Here is a 22,321-nt window from a genome sequence, read left to right as displayed (position 1 = left end):
AATAAGATAAGGTCAGGTAATCCATCAGAAATTCAATTTAGATCATAATTAGTCTGGTATTTTCCTCAAATTGTATTTAATTGTACTAATATGTCTGGAATCACTGGGAAATCTGTTGATAAGAAATATGAAGTTAAATTCAGTTGCAAATATCCATCTTGCCTTAATTTCTCTTCCCGCAATTCTGCTAAAAATAAAATAAGATTTTTCAATTTTCCTAAAAACCCTGTTAGGTTATTATCCTGGAAGAAAGCCTGTTTAATTAACCCATCCATAAACTGTTCAAATTTTCATGTGTGTGAAGATCATTTCCTTTCTTGTGATTATAATAATCCTTCAAATCCAGTTAGATTAAAGTTCAATTCTGTTCCTCGACCTTCAATAAAATTTCAAATTCATCATGATCAGCCCTATAATTCCAGAACTTCTTTAAATATTTCTTCTTGTATAGAAAATGTAGACGATTCCAACAATAACCATCTACATGATTTCAAACTTTCGTATCAAATTCATCATGATCATTCTTATATCTCCAGAACTTCTTTAAATGATTCTTTCCTTGTAGAAAATAGCTCCAGAAATTTTTTGAATAATTCATCTCTCATAGAAAATATTAAGGATTCCAACAATAATAACCTATGTGATCCAGACTATCAAGAAATCTCTGAGTCTTTACCTGATATCCTGATGTCAAATATTACTGAGAGTCCATCTTGTTCTAAAACAGGTATTAATGGTAATTCATGCTCAGATGAGAATGAATCAGGATATAAGCTGAAATCAAATCTTCCCAAATCAGGTATATCAGCTGATCAAGCAGCAATGTATAAAATTCATAGGAATGTTTCTTCAAAACTATCTAAACTTAAGTCATCATTAAGAAATACACGTAGTCAGTTGAATGCATTGAGAAATATGTATGATGATGGCAGATTTGAGTTAATTGAAAATAATTTGAACGAAGTAACTGCAAATTTTATCAATGCACAATTGAGAAATATTAATAAATCTCCTACCCATCGAAGGTGGACAATAAAGGATAAAGCATTTTCTTTATCAATTTTCAAGAGAAGTCCAAAATTATATAAGTATTTGAGATCATTTTTTCAATTGCCATCACCTAGAGTTTTGAAAACAGTTTTGGCATCAATTCCTTTTCATTGTGGACTTCTGAAACCTGTTTTAGAACATTTGAAACTTGAAATTCAAGAAATGGACAATATTGATAGATATTGTGCTCTTATATTTGATGAGATATCTTTGAGTGCAGGGTTTTTCTATGAACCTTGTCATCAAAGAATATCAGGTTTTCAGGATTTGGGCACATTAGGGCGAACATCTGCCCCTGCAAATCATGCTCTTGTATTTATGATACGGGGTATCAGGAAAAGTTACAAGATGCCTATTGCTTATTACTTCACAAAGGATTCAGTTAAAACTGATAATTTGAAAGAACTAATTATTCAAATTATCAGGGAATTGCAATTGGTGGGTATTAAAGTTTGTGCAACAATTTGTGACCAAGGTAGTACAAACAGGACAGCAATCGCTGCACTCACAAGAGAGTTTCCAGGAGACACACCCAATAACCACCAATTTGTGATTAATAAGGAACCGATTGTGACCATATTTGACATTCCCCATCTTCTAAAATGTACGAGAAATGCTTTGATCAGTTCAAAAATAGAATTTGAGACAGGAAAGTTTGCTACTATGGATCATATAGAGCAAGCTTTCCATGCAGACAATTCGAAGAGAACTTATAAATGCCTGAACAAAATTAAAGAATCTTATTTTAATTTCAAGGATAACTATCTGAAAATGAAGGTAAAAGTGGCAGCACAACAACTAAGCCACTCAGTGGCCGCAGCCATTGAAACATTTCAGGCATCTGGGGAATTAGAGTATGAATCTTTAGATACAGCCGAATTTTGTCATTTGATGGATAATTTATTTGATTCATTCAATAGTTCTCAACTTGGTAATAATGATGGCAAGTTATATCGCACTGCGTTATCAGATAATTCTCCTCACTTAAAATTGTGGTCGGACCTGTTGCCAAAGATTCGTAATTGGAAGATTTTTGACAAGAACGCTAAATTAAAAAACAATTATAAATTCGTAGAGGGTTGGCAGATAAGTATTCAAGCGGCAATGTTACTTTGGCAACATTTGAAATTGGAGGGATTAAAATTTTTAAATATGAGAAATTTAAATCAAGATCCATTGGAAAATTTTTTTGGTCAAATTAGACAACATGGTATATGTAATACCAATCCCACCTGTATTCAGTTTGTGGCAGCATTAAAATCATTAATGATGAATAATTTGAGTTCTCCTGTTAGTAAATCGAGCAATTGCGAAGAAGATTATTGCAGAAGTTTGGGTAATTTTGGAAACTTTTTAGAAAAGCATGTAAATAGAAAAAATCAAAATTCAGAAGAAAGTATAGAAGGAACTAGCAGTGCGGTATTTAACGATATAGAAGAAATCTATTCAGAAATAAATAATTTGGCCACTCCTTATGTTGCTGGTTACATATTGAAGAAATTAAAATTGCCAGAATGCATTAATTGTTACCAAGGTGTTTATTCTGAAAAAGTTGAGAATTGGCATTTATTTGTTTCCTTCAAAGAATTCGAGCATAATGAAAATACCAGACTCAATTATGCCAGTAAGAAATTTGTTCAATTATTGGACTTAGTTCATAACAAACTTTACAAATTCCTTGAAACAAATGAACATAAAATCGGCTTAGAGGATATTTTTATGAATGAATTTAAAGAACATCTACAAAAATTCATTTTTTGTTATGAACATAAGGATGTAAGTGAACAAATTTTAAAATTGACTCTAAGATTACTTTTATACAAGTATACAAAAGATCGAAATAGCTCTAAAACATTAAGTTCAGGGCATTTCCGAAAACAAAAGATTTTTTCAGAGAGTAAACCTCCGAAAAAAATGAAAATGAATTGCTCTTCAACTACATATTCATAATTATTTTTTGTTTCATATCTCCACCATCAACAACCTCCAAATGAGCACCAAAGAAGACCTGTGATAATTAATATAGAAAGTCTATTTATTTTGTTGGAATTTTTTTTAATTTATTAATGAATCAATGTTTTTTATTTTGTTAGAATTTTTATTAATTTATTTATGAATCAATGTTTTTTATTTTGTTAGAATTGTTGTTAATTTATGTATGAATATATGTATGTGTATACATATATTCCAATGTATTATAAGTTATGAAATTTTACTCTCTGCATTCAATGTATCTTGTGATTCAATCAATAATTTTATTTATTTCTCAAGTATTTTTGAAGTGGATTTTCATAACTTAGTATATATACAATGACAATTACTCATTGAAGCAAATGGTATTATTTTGAATCAGTGATGAAAAAGCCAAAAGCAAATTAACACAAGTTTTGAGTAACTGTGTCAGACAATCTATTATTTTTAAAATACAAAAATATATAAATTTGTTATACCCAAATATATAGATTATTTTGAAAAATATATATTATATTTATTAAGAAAGAATGTATATTTATGTATAGTGTTATCTTATTCATATGTAAATTTCTAATATTAATTTATTCCAATTAAAGTGAATCACGAAATGTAGGAAGATAGATTAATCGAACCGAAGATTTTTTATCTTTCATGTATGTGTAGAAATTTTAATATTGCTTCAGAAATATATCAATTCAGTTGTTCATCAGATAGAATTTTATGAAGTAGGTATAAAAAGATATATTTTTTTTCAGTCAGGTATAGTGTAAATAAAATAATGTATATTATGTATTGATTTTTATAAATAATTATTATTTTAAGCAAATATGTAATTTTCCTTTGATAAATAAAACTTTTCAATGATATTTTTCTGTTTTAATTCGAAATTATAACAACATAACCTAAAATAAATACTAATAATATTCCAACAATTTCAATGAATTGTCATACCTTCATATTCAAATTTTCCCGCCATATTACACTACATGATGGCGGACAAAATATCGGCCATATTGTTGCCTTGATTTAACACGGCGTTAGCACTTCTTATATATTTCGTATTCTGTGGTTACTACTGTATGTGGGTTCTGCCGTTCTGCCACAGAATAGAGAGGTATTACAGAAGCGACACTCTCCCTCTCTATTCTGTGAATAGAATTATATTTCTATGGTTTGCAATAACCCAATAATTCCCTTTTGAATTACTTATATGTGAAATATGATATTATGCTATGGAACCCCCAATTGAACCTCAAGTTTCAGACTGTTGTAATTCAGGATGCAATCCTTGCATTTTCGATGTATATGAGGAACAACTAAAAAAATATGTGACAAAATTTGAACATCAGGATGAAATTTATTGCAATAGAAAAAATTGCATATTTCCTTCTTCTTATTCTGTTTTCAAACTGGTCTGTAAGGAGAAACATACATTAACTTCATATATATTTAAGTTTGAATATTGCTCTTTGAAGGATAATGAATGTGAAAAGCAATTGAAATATAAACCTGGTCAACATTTCTTGTTAAAAGGCTACGATTTAAGTTCAGGAGTTGAGTTCACAAAAGCTTATACCCCAATTCCTTATGGAGAAAACAGCAAAAGATCCTTCACAATATTGGTTCGAATGTATAATAATGGTAAAATGTGTTCTTACCTCCATAATTTGCAAATTGGTGATGAAACTTTATGGAGGGGACCATATTGTAATTTCAATATCAATTATTCAATGAAAAACATCCTTTTTATAGCCCAAGGAACAGGAATTGCTCCAATATATTCAATTTTAAAGGAGATGTTAAATAATGATTCTTGTGAAACATTTTTACATCTATTTTTTTGTTGTAGAAGTTTTGATGATATTTTTCTGAGAAATGAGCTTTATGTTCTCAAAGCCCATTGGAATTTCAATTATGAAGTGTTTTTAAAATCCTCTTCCAATATATGGAACAAATATGAAGAAATTATTCATGAAAGAAAGTTAAAGAGTGAAGATTTAAATGCATTTATCATGAATAAGAACAAAAAAGATTTGCAGGTAATAATTTGTGGTTCTGAAGAATTTGAAAATTGTATCAACTGTTATCTTCAAGGCTATGGCATTAAAGATAACAATATTTTTAAATTTGATTGAAATGTCTTTGGTGCAATAAAAAATTTAATTATATTTATTGAATTATTTATTACAAATGAAATCAACAGTCATTTTAAAACAAAAAGAATAATTCTTAAATAAATAAATGTCAATTCATATCTAGAAAACATTAATGAATATTCGTAGTTGAACGTACTTTTGATGAATATTTACCTCCCATTCGAATGACCAGCAGCTTGTCGAAGCAATATATAGATTTTTTCCTTAATCCAATCTTTATTATAAGGTGCATATGTATTGGTTGATTTTTGATAAACTAGACAACTCAGGTCAGATAGCTGCAATATAAAGATATACTCATTCAAGCTCTAGAACTATGCATTAAAAAAAAACGTATTCATTAACAAGGAGGCATAAATATTCTAACCTGATCAACAAAATCAAACAATTGAGATATGTCGTATGTGATGGTTGGTGTGTTAGGGTTTCTCTTCTTCAAATGTTCTTCATATATTTTACAAACGCCTTCCATGCATTCATTAACCGATTCGTAATCGGAATAAGTCCTAGTTTCAGGATTTATATCAGGTTGAACAAGTAGAATTGTGTGAGCCTGAAATAAACATTTTTCAGATATCTCTGTTATATTCAATATTTTTAAATATCAATTGCGAGTAATATTCCGGGAATTACCATCTTATGTTTATTACTTCAACAATTTATCAAAATTTATTATTCGTGTCGAATTATTCGACATCAACATGAAAGAAATTAAATTCAATGGTTTTCCTTTTTTAGCACACTAGGCACTAGCGCCACTAGCACCATAGACATAATAATGGATATTAGGTCTATGCTAGCACAGATTACGGATAGCATCATAGACGATAGCATAGCATCCGTATCTGTGATTCAATGTCAAAAATTTTCACAGAATAGAGTATATGGTTGAACCCACAGAACACTAAATATATAGTTGAACCATTGAACTAATATCCAATTTTGTTTGATTTTTTTTAAATAATTTAAGGTTCTATGAACTAGCGGATTTTTTTCGAAACAGAACACTAAATATATAGTTGAACCATTGAACTAATATCCAATTTTGTTTGATTTTTTTAAAATAATTTAAGGTTCTATGAACTAGCCGATTTTGTTCGAATTTTTTTTGGATGGCGCGGATTTTTTGACATAGAATTCGGATTTTTCAGTGAAGTCGCATTAGCAACACAGATCACCAATAATCATAAAAATCTTCTGTTTACAATCTTCCCTACACAAGAAAACGAATGTTTAGTGGGCGCAGCCTTTACTTGAACCGGGAATAAGAAAAAAATAATAAATGGATGGGCAAAATTCTAATATTTCTTTGAATGGTCGCTCTATTTCTTTCTTTTATAATTATTTCTAGATTTCAGGCCTGGCCATAGAAATATAGAATATATTTCAAAATTTTTTTATTATATTTCTATGCTCCTGGCCTGTTCAATTAGGTTATTAAAGAAATAGATTAAGAAAAAATTTTAGTGTTTCATGCTCTATGAAATGCAAACCTAACCTTTTACTAGTTCATTCGTTGGTTTGAAAATCACGTTTTTCACGTGAATATATCAGATTCCTAAAAATGGCCATAATGAATCCTGTTACAAGAAATGCTCGAAGTCCAGGACATAAATCCAATCAAAATGATGAAGATGAGAAAAAAACACTGTTGATAGCACAGGAATTAAAAATTGCCAGATCTTTAGCCGGCAATGACCAGATATTGAGAGATAGAGCCCTCAAGAGTTTGAAGAAATGGTTTCAGCGAAGATCCCAAAATTTAGGTACTTTTTTTAATTAATTTATCGTTCATAATATCTTTCCTTCTATTCTATACAAGTATAATATAAATATAATTTTATTGTTTTGTAGCTTTTACAGAGGACGATTTTATTAGACTTTGGAAAGGGTTATTTTATTCAATGTGGATGTCTGATAAACCTCTTATTCAAGTAAGTTATCATAAGTTTGAAGCTTTTTGAAGTCTTATTATTACATTTTTAGGAAGAATGTGCAGAAAATATAGCTAGTTTACTACATGAATTACCCATGGACCATTCATTAATTCTCTTCAAATGTGGTTTGATCACACTTTGTAAAGAATGGTTTGGCATAGACCAGCTGAGATTAGATAAATTTTTGATGGTGAGTACTTCAACTACATATCTGACAATTAAATTATTATATCCTTAATATTTTATATTTTAGTTTGTGAGGAGATTATTAAGACAAGCTTTGATTGTTTTGAAACGAAATGAATTCCAAAAGGAGAGTATCATCAAATTTGGAGACATATTGTTGGAAACCGTCCTCGATTCGAATAAAAAAGATATATTGGGCTTATTTTTGCATTTCACTGAAATATTCTTAGAAGAATTGGCAAAGGTAATAACAATAAGTTTGTAATAGACGAAACAACTAATATTTATTTTTAGATTAGTGAAGGTAATTTGAATCCTCATCTTTTGAATGAATTCCTGGTACCATTTATGAAAACACTAGCTGTAACTGATGATTATAGAAAAATTAAACAAATCAGGAAATTTATATTTATTCATTTAATGAGTCAGTCCGATGTAGGCCTTGAATATCAAGAACGATATAATGCTTGGAAAAAGGTAAATTCTTACAAAATATTTAATAACAATTTCTAACATTTTTCATTCAATTGTAGCAAGGATTTCCTGGTACTATTCATGGAATGCAAAAAGTTGAGTTGGAGGAAGAGCAAGTTTCTGAGGATGAAATAGTTACTTCAGAAAGTAAGCCTTTAGATCCAAGAGCTGGAAGGGTTGATGTAGAGCTTCCTCAAATAAAATTCAGCCCTAAAATGATTGCTGATTTGCTCATAAAATATAAATATTTTGAAAATAGCAAAGTAGCTGGTAGAAAAGCTATGAATTTACTTTCAAAGCAGTAAGTTAAGAGATTCTTCAATTTATTGATAAGTGACAGATGAATAGCTTGTTTTACTAATCTCTTTATACTTTTCAGATTCAGAAAATTAAGTAAGGGTATATATCCATTGGGTGTAGTTGATTTGAGACTCCCAAAAGATGATATTAAAGATATGAACGTGCGTAAAGCTGTTAACCGCTTGGTAAAGTTTGAAAAGAAATTGCTCAAAAGAAAACATGATGTAGGTGAAAAAGAACAGAAAAAAAGAAAACTTGAGAATATATCTCAAACTACCTGTTCAGAAAATGGAAGTTTACAGAAGGTAGAACCGTTTCTCAATTTTGATAAATTTCCAAAGAATGGAGAAGGTAAGCCTATAATAGATATATCGAGCATACCCAAAAAGTATCTCAGAATGGGGATTTCCTTCAATGAAGATCCAGCCACCAGTAAATTGGCATTACCGAAATCCTTCATATCGGAAACTGGAAAAATGCCTGAATTGCTTATTGAGCAATTTTCTGGACTCTGGAGTGTTTATAACGAATGCCCTAAAGTTCCCAAAACAACTTATAGTAAAAAAAAGGATAAAATAATTTCAAATGGTATTCAGAAGAAAAAAAAAACATTGAAAACAAAAAATAAACAGAACAAAGTGGCGATGATGAAAGCCATTGATTCTTTGTTGGATAAGGGAAAAGAAACTGCCAAATCAGAAAGTGAGTAGATCAGTCCCATTAGGTTTTTTCTATATATTGTATTCCTTTATTCTTGTTGTTTATTGTATTCCTTTATTTTTCTTGATGTTATGGATAATCTGTAGAATAGGAGTAAAACACAGTAAATATGAACAGTGTTTTATTTTCAACCTACATTAGGCCGGCCACTCACATACAGTTTTAACTGTAAAGTTATTACTGTCAGATTTACATAGATTTCAGATGTACATACAAATACAGTTCAATTGTTCAATCCTTCAGTTTGTTCTATAGATTCAAGCAGGTTCAACGATTTGGCCGTTCTCGGTTTAAGCAGATCTTAAGCTGTTTATTTTCGCTGAAACAGATTTCTAAGTCGCTCCAGGTTCTAGTTCTTCTAACTTGTTTGCTGTATGCACCATAATTTTTGGCACAGTCATGCTATTCGGCTGCTTTAACTTGCCATGAAAAAGGTTCCGATATCAAGAAATATAATACAGTACTATCGCGTTAATATGAACACGCGTTATTATGAACCACTCCGTAATGTGAACACAAAATTTTTTGTATTGACTACTCTATAATATGAACATAGTATAATCTCGTTAGTATGAACTTGTCAGAACTAGTCTATTTTATTCAAAGGAATGAATCGGTTTTCACGATTTATCATCATTTATGCATTGCCGGTTCGCGCTTTCATTAGTTGTATCGCATTCTTCTTCCGAGTAGTACAATAGCTAAGGAAATGGTGAAAGTGCGTGAAAAATTAAGATGTTTATCTCTTCATGGGAAAGCTGAAGTCTTAGAAGACATCAATAAAGGCCTGAATGTTACCTTATCAGCGAAGAAATATGGAATTGCTAAGTCAACGGTTTGTTCTATAAAAAACAAAAGAATACAAATTCTCGAGAGAGTAGGCAATACGTTCAGATTGACCAAAAAATGTACACTAAAGAAGGCGGAAATGCCAGAAATGGAAATGCAGCTGTATAGATGGTTCCTTGCCCAACAAGAAAGAAATATGCCGATTTCTGGAGAAATGATTGAACAGAAAGAAGAAGAGAAACTCTCGAGTCAGCCAGAACTCATTGCTGCTTTTAAAGAAAGATTGAAGAGAGTCATTCAAGAACATGAATTTAACGAACATCAGATATACAACGCTGATGAAACAGGATTGTACTGGCGATTACTACCAAAACGTATGTTTCCCTAGCCGAAAAATTGGCATCTGGTTTAAAGATTTCCAAAAAAGAATCACATTTTTAGGCTGTTCAAACGCTTCAGGCTAGCACAAAATTAAACCTCTGGTTATTGGAAAAGCGAAAAATCCGAGATGTTTCAAGAACTTCAACAATCCCCTTGTATACCGAAACAGTAGAAACGCATGGATGACGTGTAACATTTTTGAAAATTGGTTTTTCCAACAGTTTGTTCCAGAGGTTCGAAACTTCCTGAGAACTCAAAATCTTCCTGAGAAAGCGCTGCTTCTTTTAGACAATGCACCCTCCCATCCATCGGCTGAGGAATTGAAAACCAGTGATGGACATATTTTTGTGATGTTTATGCCACCAAATGTAACGCCTCTTATTCAACCGATGGATCAAAATGTGCTCAGGCTCACAAAACTTTATTATAGGAACCTCCTTCTAAGTTCAATCCTCACTGGAGATGAACCGGTAGGATCTGCCCTCAACAAACTTACACTAAGTGAGGCAATGATGAATTTAGCTGCAGCATGGAACAAGTTGAGCCCTCAGGTTATTGAAAAATGTTGGAATAAGATAATTACCGAGACTAAAAATGATCAAAATCCGCTAGATGAAGAGAATTTGCCACTATCAGTTTTGCAGAAAAAGCTCACTGGGACGAGAGGTATGGAGTTTGTGGTTGAACAAACAATTTCTCTGCTTCAAGCTCTACAGCCTATGGAATACTCAGGTCAAGATATAGATGAATGGAACACAGATGAAGATATTAATCTAGAAGAGTGCAACGAATCTGAAGAAAGTGACTGTGAAATTTCTGCCGAGTCAGTTAAAGTCTCACACGCGGAAGCAGTTCAAGCTTTGAACATAGCAATGGAGTGGGCAAAACAGAAAACTCTGGATTCGACTGAGATACTTACCCTGAAAAACATACATGAGAAAGCAGTTTTATCGAAATTTGCTGCGAAGAAGACCCAAACTAAAATAACATCGTTTTTCTACAGAAAAGATCAGTCATTATAATTAACTTGTATTTTTTTTGAAATATTTGAATATTTTCTCATTGAAATAATCTTTTTATAACTTTATGCGCATCATTTTTATTGATATTCATGTACTCATTACGAAATAAAACCTAGAAAACATGTGAAAATTCTTATTTCTTGACCTACACAAATATGAGCAGTTTCTGTAATATGAACAAGCCAGAATTATTTGTGTTCATATTAGCGCGATTGTACTGTATATATTATATGGTAATTATTATTATTATGTGTTTATTTCGGTGAATAAACAAATTACATCACTGAGATATACACATTATATGGTAATAAAGTCAACAATCACTTGGTTTTGTTTACGGGACATGATAATGTCCCTTGACACAAACTGAACTGAGAAGTTGAACCCCTACACACAGTCAGTTCAGTTAGTCCTTTCAGTTGAAAATTTTTATATTTCTCAGTTAAACTGTAATAGTGAAAAAGTTGAGTTAAACTGAGACAGAAATACCCACCCACATTCAGTTTCAACTGACAATTTCAACATGACAGTTAAAACTGTATCAGAGTGGCCGGCCTTAGATAATACTCGATTAGATCAGGTAATTGGTTCTATTGCTGCACTTGATAAAAAATTTGAAGATATTTTACTTCTTTCAACTAAGTATTCATTCATAGGTAATATTATTATTGTTAATTGCCCAAAAATTCAATGCAATGTGTTAGAAATTCAAGCTTGTTCGATACAAATGGAGAATATAAATTCTATTTCATTCATGATAAATGCAGATAATAAAAACATCTAAATTATAAAGGCTCTATGTTATACATTAGTATTGCTGTTGAAATTGATAGAGTAAACTATTTCGAATAATTTTCAACTTTTTCTGAAGATTTATGGAACTCATCCTTTTGATAAGACAAATATATGTTCCAACGAAATATTTACCTTGTATACCAATTGAGTTGTAGCATTCATGATCAGCTGTTCTATTTCAAATATTGTGCAAATCTTTTATTATATTCTTGATAACCATTTGCTCTTTATACTGTAGAATGAATATATAATTCTTCAATATTTTCCAGATAGAAAAAATTTCTCCAAAAATCCTTGGGATGAGCCTCTTAAGGAAGGGGAATATGAACTAACAATCCCATCGAAATCCTATGTGGAAAAATTGAAAAAAATTTCTAAAAAATCCACTTTGAACCTTCAACAATTGATTGACAACAGTCTGATCAAATTCAAGGATCCGAAGGAACGTGATCAATGTTCAACACCTGAAAAGAAAAGAACAAAGAAGGTTAATATAAATACTAGTCTTAACCAATCACAAGAATTTGATGAATACCATTCATTGATTTTGAGCTCACCCAATATAGTTTTTGATGGCAGCAAGAAACCTGGTAAGCCATTGTTAAAAAGGAAGGCTAAAACACCTGTCAATCCCTTTTTTAAGAAGAACAGACTCCATCAATAGAACATGTTCGATGATTGTCTTGACTTGATCTGGGTGTTATGAATTGAAGGATAAATGTGACTTTCAATGTTTTTGTAAATATCATTATTTATATCTACTTAATCTAAATTACATGTTCACTTGTTGATAAGTCATGAACCAAGACTACTAAACTAGACTTTTCCATACATATGTTCATGACCAGATTTGATTTGCCTAATTTTCATGTTATTAATTATTATCCTCTCGTAATTGAGTGAATTTAGGTTAGGTTGAACCTAAGTATTGATGTTTCAATATATTTTATATCGATTCGATACTTTATGCATAGTTTTACCTTAGTAATTTTTTATGGGAATTTTATTCCAAATGTAATTTGTAAATAGAAATATTTTTTCATAAATAAAGGTTGATATCGATTTTCTTATTCTTTGAAATCAATTTCTAAAACAACTCATAATCCATATTTGTAAAACAGGTTTGAAGCTAAATCACCCAAGATATATGAATTGGTGATATCTACTCAAAGACTATGCAGGAAATATAATTGTCCTAATATGTCCAAACTCGGATAGGACGGATAGATTTTGAGATAATTTTTTTATCTCCCATTTATACGATCCTCATGAAGTTTCACATGAATATTTTTTTTAAATATTTTGCAACTGATTTCTGAATTTCAGTATGATTGGTTATCTAAATCAACAATCACCCGTGAGCTATCAGTCATCTAGAATATCATGACTAAGATCCCGTTAGACGCAGTTTAAAATGTATTCGCGCTTTCTGAGCGTCTGTTCAGAGTGACGAAATGGTCTGCAAATCAACCAGTTCACACTGATTTTTGAGTTGGCCCTGTGCGTCGCTCATTATACAGGGTGTTTCCTAATTGATTGTCAATATTTATGGGGGTGACTTTTGGACCCATTTTAAGAAAAAAACTTTATATGAACATATGTCCTAAATGTCTTACCTTTTGAGATATAGGGTGGTAAAATTTTTGAAAATAAAAAAAAATGAAATTTGTATTCAATTATGAGCAAATTTGATCTATTGATTTTTTTTAGTCCGATGCACGGGTTTCATCTGAAAAAAAATCTACGTATGTTTCTGCATTGTTATATTGTCATATGTATGTATTAACGATATTGTTATGATCATGCAGCGAAACGGTTTTTTTTTTAGAGAAAACCGTGCATTGAATTGAAAAAAGTCTGGTGATCAACTTTGGTAAGGAATGATTGGGAATTTCAAAAATAATTTATACCACCAATGTCTGCCAAAATAGGCAGGTCAAATTATGTATGAACGCTACTGGTGGAAATTAAAAAAACAGTTATACATCAAAAACTGTCTCTTGATTCATAGTACATGTATGACAAATTTCATTGAAATATCTGAAGTGGTAATGTAGATATTAATAATAAATAAATAATTTATTTTCGAAAACTTTACCACCCTATATCTCAAAAGGTAAGACGTTTGGGACATATGTTCATTCGAAGTTTTGTCTTAAAATGATCCCAAAAATCACCCCCATAAATATTGACATTCGATTAGGAAACACCCTGTATTTTTTTTTAAATAAAAAATTAGAAGAGGTAGAAGTGCTCAGTTCATCCCTTAGACTATTCTATTATATGTTCTAAGATTCACCTAAGATGCATAGAATACCTGGTGTGTCTACTTATACCTGTAAAACTTTCAGACAAAACGGGAGATTTTTCGGATTTATACCTACTTGATTTCGAGGGATCGCGGGCTTTTCAGATGGCGCATACATCGTTTACATTTGACATTTCTCTCAATTCTCGACTCTTGTGAACCAAGGGCGTAGATCTTTTTTTTCTTGGGGAGGGATAATCGAAAAAAAAATTTTTGACAACTTATTCATATCTGTAATGTTAGAAAAAGAAGTTTGATAATGAAGTTTGAACCAAATTACTCGAAATAATTTTTGTTGTTACTAATTCGGTTGTTCTTACCTTGTTCTCAAATAAGAGTTATGAAGGAAAATGAGAAATTACTTGGACAATTTTGAGAAAAAAAAGTTTCATGAATATGAGCCCACAAAGGCTTTGCTTTCAATATACTGGTTGTTTCTAGTGTGTCGTACAGTTTATCAAATATTTATTAATCTTCGCTACAGATCAGGTAAATAAATACCAAAACTTATAATGAATGCATTCATTAGAGCTTACTAGCTGGATCTTTATAATAATTTGGATTTTCCTGAGGATTACTAGAGATTTTTCCCGAAATCGATAGCAGATACGACAAAACTATAACAAACCAAAAAGTGTAGTACTGGACCAGAGTTTTTTTTCTACATTTTTCTAAACTAACAGCCATTCACCAAAATAAAGTTCTGGAAGAAGGAAGCAGGCATCATTCCAGAAAATATATCACCCTGTAGATTTGCATTCAAAATTAGCATATCACATAGTGAAAACTTTAAACTGGAATATCTATGTCCAATTCAAATTTCTTGTGAAAGGAAGGTTATACGCTGAAATAACTTGAACTTCAACACATGCATCTCAAAACAAAATGTTTGGGGACTCATGTTATAGGACTTTTTTTCTTAAAATGATCCGGAAATCTGTCATTTTCATTTGTATCTCCAATTTAGGAGCACCGTGTAATTACCCCCAGTATCCCCCTATTTCTACGCTCTTGTCGTGAACTTTGAGTATAGAACAATAATATTTTATATTCTATGGTCTGTCATTATATTCCATTCATTTGAGTGAAAATTCGATATGAACTGAATTGTAATTTATTATGAATGTTTGCAGTGTCTAAAATCAGTATTTCATTCTTAAACGGCACCAGGCAGATGCGGGAATTCGAAAATTTTTAAAGAGCGCCACCTTACAGCACTCTGGTGAAGCAGACCACCAAAGCAACAGGTGGGTCTCTCAAAAAGTCTGAAACAAAATCGAATCAGTAAACACATCAGGTATTCTATGCATCTTAGATTCACCCATTCAACCACAGATAATAGAGTAGAATTCAGCCCATAGATAAGACGTAAGACCCTTATCTATGATTCAACCACAGATTACTACTTAGTCTTTGATTCAACGTTATGCGTCATATAAGCACAGACGTCAGACTTACTAGTAATCTGTGATATAAGGCCCAGCCGCGCCGGCCAATACAGTAATGCACACTGAACGTCTGGGACGTGGAGAAAACGTGACTAGGGCTAATCCACCACACATTTCTATGCTAAGCTAATCCACATAGAAGGGGCAAGATAGTAAGATATCTAAAAACCAGGTGTATGAACTGATTAGCTTTTGTTTTGCCAATTTTGAGAATATTAGTTAAGCTTCGTTATGTCAACTGTAGGTAGCGCTATCAACAAATTAAGATTCTTGTTATTTATTATTTATGAGTTTTGTGCCATTATGTAGTATATATGTATATCTTTTATTATAGTTATGATCTATGGAAGTAATTCTTGTAATTGAAATACCAATAAACTCTCTCTCTATTACAAATATTTGAATTCATTCCAGTAAACGGTTCGTGTTTTGTTTCACGACTTTGCACGATCATACTCGGTTACACATCGCTTTGGATTGATCAGTATCGGGTTTTAATATTGTATCCAATCAAAAACAACGGAAAAAAGATCGAAATGACAAATATGATATTGCGGCGCCGCCACGAACTAAAACTAATATTTTCAATTTGGTCGAATGTCATTGCATTCAAAATTTGACGAGTGCATTCACCATGTTTTTAGACATCTTACAAGGTAGTGACCATAGACTATACTCGGTATGTTACGGACGAGAAATTTCGGTCAGTAGTAGAAAACAAAGATGTTTCACTACAGTAAAATTACCACAAAACTTATCCAAACATAACGACCAATATTCCCCATCAACAAAACAATCACTAGAGTGACCTATGTCAAAAAACACTGTGTAATAATAGATCTATATTATGTACCTATATGATCTAACGCAACTTGAGTTGCGTCGGGCGTCGTGATTTGAGTGCGACCTTTTGACGTTGAGTACCATTTGATCCAAACGATATTATATTATGCGCGTCGACGCTCAACGCGTTTTATGAAAGGGGCATAACGCGCGCCTGGCGACCACCTCATATAGTTGAAATAAAGCATCATATCGACTTATTTATCCACGTCATTATTTGCCCCAACCGTTTGGTCAGAGAATCCTTCGACTACGATGGATCTTCCACCAGATACAAACGTCCAAAGCTTGTACTTCAAAGAGAATCTTTTGATGGCCGTCAGTTAATGCACTACACTGTACTTACTCAATATTCTCCCGTTCAGCCAATGTATTCGTTCTGAAACCCACAAAATGCGACAGGCAATCCCAATTCCTCTAATATCAGATCGAGATAAGGAGTACATATGACTTGTATATCCCAAACTGCAGGTTAGATTTAGTAGGTAAGAGTCCCACAATGTTCGACATTTCATAGGTTCATTAATGAGGATTCCCCTTGCCTTAATAAAAAAAAAACGCGTCACAAAATGTGGACCATGCAATCGTCGGTCATGTGCCTTTATCGCAACTTCCATTATTAGGTGTTGGGGTGTCGACAATCTTGGTCGATGTGGTCAAGTGGTCTAGAAACCAGAGTGTGCTTCTGACAATAAAAATTAGTTCAAGAAAAGACGACACACTCCTTTGAATGTAATATCATTATTATCCAAGAAATGGAAAAATATTCTAAAGTGAAATTTGTCGATTTAACAAACACCTTAGCCTTTTTTTCCAAAATGTTCCGAATATGGCACATGTAAACAAATAAATTTATAAAAAAAAAGGAGAAAGGTGGAAGGCATATCTTTACAGAAACCGAAATAAGGAACACCAAAGGCGTATATAATGAATATTTTTTGTTTCACTAAAATCCTATACTTATGTTACAAGGTTTTACTACCACCAAAACATTGGGAATAATATACGTATTAAGCCGGCGGGCATATTGGAATTAACTTTAACTCATTAGAGGTAATAAATAATAAAGATTCGATGAACTGGTATAATCAAAATCATCACAAAAAAAGGACACTAAAAGAAGTACACCCTGTACCTCAAAATAAAACGTTTGCGGGTCCATGTTTATAGAACTTTTTGTTTCTTAAAATTATCCAAGAAATCTTTAATTTCTCTTTATTGTACCTCGAATCGAATCCAATTTATAGGAACATTCTGCATATTAGGGTCCTCTAGGAAAGTTTCGGCATTCCCGAGTTCACGTCTAAGAGGTCTAAAACTGCTTTAGACTTAGAATATAGATACATTGCAGATTACTAGTCTTTGATAGATAGATTATTAATGTTCTAAGGTTTCAGAGTTTTTAGACATCTGCTTATTCACGTTTAAACAAAATCTGTTGCCATGGAAATATGGCAACAAAACAACATCTAAATTTGATACGAGTACCTACATTGTATATTACCTACCAACGCAAACGATGCGGAAAGCTTTGTTAATCTATGGCAGAAATCAATTGAAGTACATATTGCCAATCTCCTAAGATTCAAACAAGAATGATTAATGCCAAAGCAGCAGTCCCTATAGTACCTATAGTTTTATCACAAACTTTTTCAAGGGTGATTAAGCGAAAATCGCGCTAAATTTATTCCATACCATATTAGATATTAGTAATAATCGTAACACATATTATTAGTCCTCTTAATTACTAAATTGTAACACAATTATCTTACGGCAACGGGCAAAGGCAAACTTCACTTTGATAAGGATATTTCGTAGATTTTGAGGTTAAGACGTACCTACCAGAATTTTGCATATCAATATAATGAATTGTTCTGAAATAAATGCTACACGAATCGTTTGTGTAAAGGTTCAAAGATGTGTAACCTAAATATATGTTAGTGGTTTTATACTAGGAAACGTGACATGAAGATAATATGCTTCTTAGGAATTTGGGGGCTCCTAACTTTCAAATTAAAACATATAGAGCGCTTTATTTGAACTCAGATTTATGTTCAGGACGCCAAAGTGGGTAGAGTGACAAAAAATCTAGTTAATATCTATAGGACCCCAAGAGTTGATTTAATTAAACACTCATCCTACATCAGAATAAGTAGAGTTACCTATTTCAAAATATTATATCTATCACAGAAGAGTCATTATATTTACTATGAATAAAGAAAAAAAATTGGTAATTGATCTTGTAGTTTCGATGAAGTGGATAAATACCTACAGACAAAAAAGCTATTTTCTCTTTAATGTAAACTGAAATTATATAGGTAACCACCAGGAAAGATTCATTGAGACATGATGATTTCAATCGAACAGTAGGTATAATCACTAATCATCCACACATTTTTTCATTTATATATTCAACAATCAGAATATAGCGATATGACAAAATGCGTATTTCGAAAAATTGAATCTCACAAAGCACCAATGAGAATGCATAAATACGACGAATCTATTTCCGAACCACTCAGTATCTTCCATCTTTGTCGGTTCATTTGATTTTGTTTCTAAATTCGAAGGGACTTGTATGTTTTAAAGCGTTCAAGAACGTAAGTTAGAGGTGACCTTCAAGATAAATAAATCGTCTATTCCTTTATCTTTTTCACCACGTCTTTTCAGTTTAAGCCGGTCCCACTTTACGATATCATATAATTGTATTTTTATCTTTTATTTCTGCGTGAAGATGAACCAGTAAAACAAAATTTCAAAAGTGATTTTAATAGCAATAGGTATTCATTAAACCAACAGCCGCCTTAAAACAGTTTTTTTTTAAATAAGTTGACTTAAAAAATTTTGGTGAGTATTTTTTTCCGTTGGGAGTCTCTGAAAGATTATTTTTGATGCGGCATTCATTTTCTGATTTCGAAAAAAAAATTTATACTTACCGCTTAGAAAATGTAAACAATTTTTTTTATGAATCCGAACGAAAGTAAAAAGGTTTTTACAATGTATCGAGTATTTTTTTTAATTAATATAACTTTTAAGTATGCCTTGTTTTTTTTATCGCACAAAATATCCATTAATTGCAAACGGTTGATTACCTATTTCGAAACTATTTTAAAACTTTATGTTCAAGATTTCTCAAATATAATTCATAATGAATAAAATTGTATGCCTATTTCCATCATGTAGGCACCTTGGAAAATTAATATTCCTTTCCTTATCAATTTGTCTCATTTTCAGATCTTATTTTTCACTTGTATTTTATTCATTGTTTACGTTTTGTTATCTTATCAAAAATTCTCAGTTGACCATCTTCCAAGTTGATCTTTCATCAATTGCCAAAACATTATCTTTTCTATTTTGAATATCTTTATTTACACGTGCCGCCATAGGCGTAGAAGCGGAGTATTATTATTATTAATGCCTTAATATTTTTTTAGAAGAAATATGTCACGCTCATCAATAGGAAGAAGGTTCTATAGAGGAGAATCCTGTAGTAACTTAGTTGGTCTACTAGATAGAGGGCAACAGGCCGAAGAAGATAATAGATGGACCTTCGAAGTCGCCTGGGAAGCTGCAAACAAAGGTGAAATATTTTTCCAAACCCATTCAATGTTCATTTAGTTATGATTTTTCTAACTTACATTGTTCATCGTTATTCTTTATGATATATTTAATTCTCATTTCAGTTGGAGGTATTTATACAGTTATAAGATCGAAAGCTTACATCTCCACTGAAGAGATGGGAGACCAGTATTGCTTGTTAGGACCTTATAAAGAATCATGTGCAAGAACTGAAGTTGAAGAAGGTCCATTAGGATCGGATGTTCTCAACGATGCAGTTCAAGTTCTAAGAGAAAAGGGCTACAAGGTGAAGAATCCTTAAAAATGAGCGCTTTTTTGAAATTAATGAAATTCATGTTCTGTGTATGTATTCAAATACAAAAAGCAGTTTTTGTCAAATGACCACCTTTAGCAATTCCTTAGATGTCACTTGTGATTTCACCCAATCAATAAGAAGAATAATTTCTTGTTTTATTTTAGGAATTGGTTTTATGATCATTTCATAAAAATAAAGAAAAAAGAAAGTTGACTTCTCATTTAGTATTCGTGATTGATATACCAGTCATTATTGTCAAGTTACTCATTGTATTTGAAGTCAACCAGTTCTGTATCTCGAAATGTTTCTCTCGAAATTTGTGATCATTATTGAATTGAATTCAACCATGATTTCTTTATTAGCAAGTTAGCATTTGAGACCATTATTACCCCAATATTTTTTGAAGACAGACATCCTAACTGATGCATTTTTCAGATTGTAACTGGGAGATGGCTGGTGGATGGCAACCCTCAGATAATCCTTATGGATATTGGATCTGTTGCTTGGAGATTAGATGAATTCAAGGCTGAGTTGTGGGACAAATGCAATTTAGGGGTTCCTCATCTTGATACAGAAAGTAACGATGCTATAATTCTTGGACAGATGGTGGCTGAATTCATTGCTCAGGTATTATTCAAACTTAAATATTCAAATCAGAGTACTAAATTTAGCGATTCTGTTGGATTGCGTTGCATTGGCGAAATTTGCACACAAGAGCAATCTGACGCATTGAGTAGCAAGACACAATTATGTCCTTAGCTTAAATCAGGTTTTTTATAGTACAGAATTCAATGTTTTCCATTGGGTTAGAAATGTAAATTCTTTCATGTATTTATGAGTTTCTTCATTTCATATACATTTTACATATCAGTATTATTATAGTTTTTTCTTTCTCAACATAAAATATTTCTTTATATCTGGATTATCTTTTTGTTTGCTTACTTGCTGATAGTTGATTATGAAATCATATCTTGTATGAAAGCCATACAATCTGAGAAAACTGTTCATTAGTCTTTTCAACTTTTTTATGTTGTGGAATCAGCACTACAAATAATTCAAATGTTACTGAAGGAGTGGTAGGCATTAACATTTTAAGAAACATACTTGTGAAGCTTGACTAATTTTCAGTTGAAAATAATTATTTTTTCATAGTTCAAAGATACTGTTGTTGCTAGAGGAGAAGAAAAGCAACCCAAAATCGTCTGCCACTTCCATGAGTGGCAAGCTGGTGTAGGACTGATTTACCTTCGAACTCGACATGTAAATGTAGCTACAGTCTTCACAACTCACGCGACCTTATTAGGAAGGTATTTATGTGCAGGTAGCACAGATTTTTATAACAATTTAGATAAGGTGAGTCTTCTCCCATTTTTTACATATTTGAATTTGAAAACCCATTTGTAATATCAATATCATCATTCTTCAAGGGGTTCAATTTATTCAATAGGCTACCTATGGAACTTGAAGACTTGTTCCATTTCTTCTTTTGAAACCAATTTATCTCCTTACCTTAGAAAAAAACTTAATAGAGATTAGTAATGTTATTATTGGATTTGAATTGAATGGGGATTTCTTTTCTTCTTCGTATTGTGAAAATATAATAATAATAATAATAATAATAATATAGTTCATTCTCAGATTATTATATTCGGAATATGTAATCATTCAAATATATAAAGCATATAATCACAGTATGTATATTAGGAGATACGTATTTCAATAGAGTTATTATTATATGATATGTAGTCTATCAGAAAATGTGTTTACGCCCTCTTTTTCAATTTGTTGCCATCATCACTAGAAATTTGAATGGTGAACATAAAGGTATTATTTTTCCAGTTCAACGTAGATAATGAAGCAGGAAAAAGACAAATTTACCATAGATATTGTATGGAAAGAGCAGCCTCTCACTTAGCACATACTTTCACAACAGTCTCTGACATAACAGGTAAGTATTATTTATTTATATTTTACCATCGTGTTCTATTCAGCATTGCTTAGTTCTAGCTTAAATGTTGTATATGAACTAAAGAGTTGGGAATGAAAATATTAAAATAAAGAATT

The 22,321-nt window shown here is 31.6% G+C and overlaps 4 protein-coding genes across 5 annotated transcripts in view; 3 read left to right on the top strand and 1 right to left on the bottom strand.

The window, feature by feature from the left end:
- Positions 1 to 4,177: 4,177 nt before the first annotated feature.
- LOC123674675 (NADH-cytochrome b5 reductase-like) lies at positions 4,178 to 5,192 on the top strand. The gene is made up of 2 exons (XM_045609642.1): positions 4,178 to 4,436; positions 4,500 to 5,192. The coding sequence occupies exons 1-2, from the start codon at positions 4,257 to 4,259 to the stop codon at positions 5,157 to 5,159; spliced, it is 840 nt and encodes a 279-aa protein (XP_045465598.1). The 5' UTR covers positions 4,178 to 4,256; the 3' UTR covers positions 5,160 to 5,192.
- LOC123674676 (enhancer of rudimentary homolog) lies at positions 5,188 to 5,974 on the bottom strand. The gene is made up of 3 exons (XM_045609643.1): positions 5,814 to 5,974; positions 5,548 to 5,733; positions 5,188 to 5,458 (listed from the first exon to the last, which is right to left on the bottom strand). Exons 1-3 carry the CDS (start codon positions 5,814 to 5,816, stop codon positions 5,330 to 5,332), a joined length of 318 nt encoding a protein of 105 aa, XP_045465599.1. The 5' UTR covers positions 5,817 to 5,974; the 3' UTR covers positions 5,188 to 5,329.
- Positions 5,975 to 6,659: 685 nt separating this feature from the next.
- LOC123674674 (ribosomal RNA processing protein 1 homolog) lies at positions 6,660 to 12,854 on the top strand. The gene is made up of 8 exons (XM_045609641.1): positions 6,660 to 6,946; positions 7,035 to 7,114; positions 7,167 to 7,307; positions 7,371 to 7,547; positions 7,598 to 7,780; positions 7,837 to 8,078; positions 8,157 to 8,779; positions 12,054 to 12,854. Exons 1-8 carry the CDS (start codon positions 6,745 to 6,747, stop codon positions 12,446 to 12,448), a joined length of 2,043 nt encoding a protein of 680 aa, XP_045465597.1. The 5' UTR covers positions 6,660 to 6,744; the 3' UTR covers positions 12,449 to 12,854.
- Positions 12,855 to 18,256: 5,402 nt separating this feature from the next.
- The window catches only part of LOC123674571 (glycogen [starch] synthase), a 10,479-nt gene continuing 6,414 nt past the window's right edge, over positions 18,257 to 22,321 (top strand). Inside the window, exons 1-6 of one of the 2 annotated variants that reach the window (XM_045609485.1) lie at positions 18,257 to 18,450; positions 19,818 to 19,963; positions 20,067 to 20,248; positions 20,693 to 20,884; positions 21,410 to 21,610; positions 22,097 to 22,205. In XM_045609485.1, coding sequence (XP_045465441.1) covers positions 18,434 to 18,450; positions 19,818 to 19,963; positions 20,067 to 20,248; positions 20,693 to 20,884; positions 21,410 to 21,610; positions 22,097 to 22,205 — 847 coding nt within the window. In that variant the 5' untranslated portion in view covers positions 18,257 to 18,433. Of the gene's footprint in view, positions 18,451 to 19,031; positions 19,231 to 19,817; positions 19,964 to 20,066; positions 20,249 to 20,692; positions 20,885 to 21,409; positions 21,611 to 22,096; positions 22,206 to 22,321 lie in introns of those variants that run through there. The other variant, XM_045609486.1, reaches the window with a different exon arrangement.

The sequence above is a fragment of the Harmonia axyridis genome, chromosome 3 (assembly GCF_914767665.1).
Source record: "Harmonia axyridis chromosome 3, icHarAxyr1.1, whole genome shotgun sequence".
NCBI lineage: Eukaryota > Metazoa > Arthropoda > Insecta > Coleoptera > Coccinellidae > Harmonia > Harmonia axyridis.
This window is presented reverse-complemented; position numbering and strand designations above follow the sequence as displayed.

Excerpts from the sequence above, each read along its gene's own strand:
- LOC123674675 (XM_045609642.1), top strand. The coding sequence starts at position 4,257 with ATGGAACCCCCAATTGAACCTCAAGTTTCAGACTGTTGTAATTCAGGA. Across the intron at positions 4,437-4,499 it reads CTTATTCTGTTTTCAAACTG|GATAATGAATGTGAAAAGCA; the intron begins GTCTGTAAGGAG and ends TGCTCTTTGAAG.
- LOC123674676 (XM_045609643.1), bottom strand. Across the intron at positions 5,459-5,547 it reads TGTTTGATTTTGTTGATCAG|CTATCTGACCTGAGTTGTCT; the intron begins GTTAGAATATTT and ends TTTATATTGCAG.
- LOC123674674 (XM_045609641.1), top strand. The coding sequence starts at position 6,745 with ATGGCCATAATGAATCCTGTTACAAGAAATGCTCGAAGTCCAGGACAT. Across the intron at positions 7,115-7,166 it reads CTGATAAACCTCTTATTCAA|GAAGAATGTGCAGAAAATAT; the intron begins GTAAGTTATCAT and ends TTACATTTTTAG. Across the intron at positions 8,079-8,156 it reads ATGAATTTACTTTCAAAGCA|ATTCAGAAAATTAAGTAAGG; the intron begins GTAAGTTAAGAG and ends TATACTTTTCAG.